Here is a 4,797-nt window from a genome sequence, read left to right on the forward strand (position 1 = left end):
CAAAGGACCGGAGCCGTCCTCCTCACTTCTAGTCTCTTCTCGCCTCCTACCTGGATCTATTTGTCTGCTCCGAAGCCGCCTTCATTACCCACTGACAGGAGCGTGTATTTATTTGCTTATAAACCTGTTACAATAAATGATTATTCGAACAGCGTCATTCGTACCTTAATGACGAGCGAGAGCTACTTTTTGATGAATGACATTTCGGGCTCGGAAGGATGTATGGGTCATTTTGACCAGTCATTCCCTCGCTCTGGCATCCCACAATTTTTCCGCCTCCCTCCAAAAGAGATAATAATATTTAGAGGCGCTCGCTGGGGCTGAATGTGAATTAGCCCTAGGCGCAGCCCATCATTAGGACGGGACAGCCAGGCCACTGTGACATTTTTTAGAAAGCTGAGATGATGGAAAGAATAAGAAAAGAGATGATTCTTATGGAGAGAGGGCTGCACAGCCCCACGGCCAGCAAGAGGTTCTCCAATTTGTCCGACTCCGCTGGCAATGCTGTGCTCGAGGCCCTGGAAAATTCACAGCACCCAGCTCACCTCAGCCCGCGCCTGCCGTCAGCCCCCTTGCACGGCGCTCTGGGAGACATCCCCGCCAAGGGCAAATTCGAAATAGACACTTTGTTCAACCTGCAGCACACGGGCAGCGAAAGCACCGTCTCATCCGAAGTCGCCTCCGCCGCCGAGGGCCGCAAAAAGCCGGGCCGTTATTCAGAGGCGGCCGCAGAAGCAGACATGAGCAGCGACGTGGAGGTGGGCTGCTCGGCGCTGCGCTCCCCCGGCGGCCTTGGCGCCGCGCCGCTCAAGGAAACCAACGGCAAAGGTAACGCGCTGTCGGCGCCGCGCTCCCCAGTCCCATACTCCCTGTTCCTCCTTGGCCCCTGCCAACCCTTCTTGGTGCCTTTGCCCCTCTGGAGCCCTCCGTCAGCAAGCTCCACTGAGCTGGCCCCGGCGGAGTCGGGGCGAATGCGGACGACCGTGCTCTCCCGGCCCTGCTCCTTGACTCTCCCAGCGAGCTACAGGCCCGCAGCGCCAGGCCCGCCCGACTGCCTGCCCTGGCACCCCTGAGTCCGATAAAATGTTTTTGCGCGCGGGTCTAAAAGCCGATCCGGTTGCACTAGGGGAAGGGTGCTGTGGACATCTGCTCTCAAGTCCGCGGCCTCTAAGCCCACAAGGCCGAGTGGAGGGGGCATTCTAAATAAGTCGCAGGAAGCCTCACTGGGCACTTCTGGGAGACTCAACTTGGGTCAGTGAAAGAAAAAGAGCTGAGAAGTAGAGTCCACTCTCTAATGGTTCCCGTTTGAGCTGGTGCTGTCTTTCCATTCTTAAAATATTTTTAACTAAACCCGAAAGACTGTCAAAAAAAGGTTAAAGGCCATACAGAAAGCTGCTCTGCGGTCTCCAGACCCTGGCAAACCCGGAACTTCCCAAACTGCATCTAGAGGTAGGCATTTTTTCCCTTGGTCCATTTTCCTTCTGAGTTGAACAGTTCCAATTATTAAAAAAAAAACAACCCTCCTTAATTGAGTTCTTATTATTTGGTTATGAAGGACTCCCCAAACTTTATCGATTCCATTAACAGCAGCTATCTGTAAGCATGACAGACCCCATCAATTCAGGCTGCGCCTCGCCTTCCTCTTCCGGATTCCCCCAACCGCTTGCAGCCCCACCGCCGGAATCTCGGTACTACTCATGCGTTTGGTGGCTGTTTCCCAGGGTATGCGGAGAGCGGCTCAGCCGCGGGCACCGCGACGTCTGCGTCGGGCTCCGGCCTTGGCAGCCTGCATGGAGGCGGCGGCGGCGGGGGCGCGGCGCTGGGCGGCTCCGGCTCTGGCGCAGATCAGGTGCGGCGCTACCGCACGGCGTTCACACGCGAACAGATCGCGCGCTTGGAGAAGGAGTTCTACCGGGAGAACTATGTGTCGCGGCCTCGCCGGTGCGAGCTGGCAGCTGCGCTCAACCTGCCTGAAACCACCATCAAGGTAGCGGTGCCAGCATGCGCCTGGTCTAGCTTCCCCGGGGGTGTATGGGTTGATTTTGTTTTTTCCTTTTTGGATGGCTAGATTTAGCTAAAAGTCAGCAAAGGAATTGGCATATTTATTTCTCAGCTGCGGGAGGGTTGGCCAGCCTGGCTGAGCTGGGAAGGCCGCGAAATTGCAGAGCCGATGCCGCAAACGCTCACTTCTGGTCGATTCGGCCCAGCGCCTGCCTAGGCGCCCCTAGTCCAAGTTCATGGCCCCACTTTCCCCTCGGCTGCAAAGCCGGTTGGTCTTTGTTCCTGTGGCAAGCACCAGAGGTGAAACTTTTCATTTGCTCTTGATTGGAGATTTATTTTTCACGTGAATCGTTACCTCCGGAGTGAAGGATACTGTATTTTAACAATCGATTGGGTTAAGAAAGTAGTTTCCTCAACATTTTTCTCCAGGGCAGCAGGAAAAAGGCGGTCTCTTGGGGAGGGGAGGGAAATGCAACGAAATTGTAAGTACTTATGTATCTGTAGGCGATTAATTTTATTATACGTCTGGGAGAGATAGCCGGGAGGTGGGCGACTTGGCGAACACTTCGCGGAGGATCCGACACTCTAGAAAAAGAGAAAAGGAAACTCCACGGGATAGAGGAGGGGTGTGGAAGTCCCCCTTTGGTTTGATCGGGTTTTCTTTAATTTAGAGTTGTGACGAATGATGTCTTCATTAGATACTGTGTTGGGAGGGGTAGAAAAGTCCCCTTCCCAGTTTAAGAGGATGTTGCTTCTGTCACTCATCTGAGGCAAACGATTGTAACAAAATCATCCCTCCAATATAACAAGCGAACCCCTGCCCCTCGAGGCAGGTCCTCGCAGCTCAGAGGTTCAGGATATCGCGCGGCGGCCTTTCAGAAAAGCTGGAATGGTAGCCTCTCTTCAAAGGCGGCCTAGAATCCCCACGTAAATCCTGAGATGAGAATCGGGTGCTCAGCGAGGCTGGGTAACGGTGGGTGGTGGGAAGGAGAGGAAAGGGTGGGTTGGGACGAGAAAACGCAGCAAAAAGAGCAGAAGCCTGCCGAGTCTCAGCAGTCGGACACAGGCGAGATTCATTTTGCTGAAGAGGGTGTGCTCACCGTGGTCCACAACTGCCGCCCACACTGTCCCAGCTGGGAAAGCAGAGGGGGGCGTGGGGCCCGGCTCGGTCGGAGGGGGTAGACCAGGCCATTCAGAGGTACGGGAGGGGAGGAGAGGCATGGGGCGGAGGCTGGGGCCTGGGCGCGCTCCCTAACTCTGGCCGCGGCGCGGCTTTTCCTGCAGGTGTGGTTCCAGAACCGGCGAATGAAGGACAAGCGGCAGCGCCTGGCCATGTCGTGGCCGCACCCGGCCGACCCCAGCTTCTACACCTACATGATGACGCACGCGGCCGCCACCGGAAGCCTGCCCTATCCCTTTCACTCGCACGTGCCGCTGCACTACTACCCGCACGTGGGCGTCACGGCTGCGGCCGCGGCGGCTGCGGCCTCCGGCGCGGCGGCTGCGGCGTCTTCGCCCTTCGCCACAACCATCCGACCGCTGGACACCTTCCGCGCTCTCTCACATCCCTACTCGCGGCCGGAGCTGCTGTGCAGCTTCCGCCACCCGGGCCTCTACCAGACGCCCGCGGCCGCTGCTGGGCTCAACAGCGCGGCCTCTGCCGCCGCGGCTGCGGCAGCGGCAGCGGCAGCGGCCTCCTCGGCCGCGGCGGCCGGGGCGCCCCCAAGCGGCGGCTCCGCGCCCTGTTCTTGCCTCAGTTGTCATAGTAGTCAGTCCGCGGCGGCGGCCGCGGCGGCAGCCGCAGCGGCCCTGGGTTCCCGGGGGGGCGGCGGGGGCGGTGGAGGTGCCGCAGGGGCCTCCGGGGGCTCGGACTTCGGCTGCAGCGCCGCGGCGCCGCGTTCCGAGAGCGGTTTCCTGCCCTACTCAGCCGCTGTGCTTAGCAAGACTGCCGTTAGCCCGCCGGACCAGAGGGACGAGGCGACGCTCACCAGATAACTACGTCGCCACCACCAGGGTGCCGTGCCCGCCGCTCCGAGTGTGCCCGGGAGTCCCCTGTGAGCTCCCCGCGCCCTCCGAGCGCTGCCCGTTGCTAAAGTTGCCGCCAGGGGGCGCTCCGGCGTGGAAGGCCGAAGGGAACCTACTCCGAATTGGGGGGAAAGGCCGGCGCGAAAGCCCAGCTTGAGCTCTCCAAATTATTTATATTTTTGTATTTGTTACCCACAACCTCTGCTCCTCTATGTGTGTTTCCCGCCTCCTGGGCCCTGCTTCCCGCCTCTGTGCTGAGCTCTTGGTTTCCCGAAGAAATCCCCTCGCCCAGTCACCTGGGGTCTCGGGCCTTGGCTGTAAGCCCACAGGCCCGATTCACTCAGCTGAACCACGTGGCCAGAAGCAACGGAGAACGGAATGGTGTGCGCTAGTGCTTTGTGCAGGAGGGAGTCACCCCCCACCCCATCACCCCGAGGTTCCCGAGGCTGCTTCTTTTTCTTCCATCCTTTCTTCTCTTTTCTTTAAACAAGGGTAAGGGGGTAGGGTAGCAATTTTTCTCCCAGCCTGAGCTTCGTTAGGGACCCTGTCCGAGGAGAGCGGAGGAATGGAGGCCTGAGAAGACGGCTAGCGGGGTGGATGGAGAGCGCGGGCGGCCGCGGGTGTGTTTGTGAGATTGTTTACCGCGTGCGGGAGCAAGGCAGGTGGGGCTGTGGCCGCCTTCCCCGTTAGGACAAAGCCGAGGTGGGAAGGGGTGATGGTCTCGCCACCTCCCTCTCGGTGTCTCGGCCCACCACCGTTCTCTTTTCTGAT

General features: G+C 59.0%; 1 protein-coding gene across 1 annotated transcript; it reads left to right on the forward strand.

Annotated features, from left to right (window-relative positions):
- Positions 1-401: 401 nt before the first annotated feature.
- Positions 402-3,996, forward strand: EVX2 (even-skipped homeobox 2). Its single transcript, XM_036879368.2, has 3 exons — positions 402-828; positions 1,722-1,987; positions 3,286-3,996. Exons 1-3 carry the CDS (start codon positions 402-404, stop codon positions 3,994-3,996), a joined length of 1,404 nt encoding a protein of 467 aa, XP_036735263.2.
- The last annotated feature ends 801 nt before the right edge of the window (positions 3,997-4,797 follow it).

Source organism: Manis pentadactyla, chromosome 6 (genome assembly GCF_030020395.1).
Source record: "Manis pentadactyla isolate mManPen7 chromosome 6, mManPen7.hap1, whole genome shotgun sequence".
NCBI classification, from domain to species: domain Eukaryota; kingdom Metazoa; phylum Chordata; class Mammalia; order Pholidota; family Manidae; genus Manis; species Manis pentadactyla.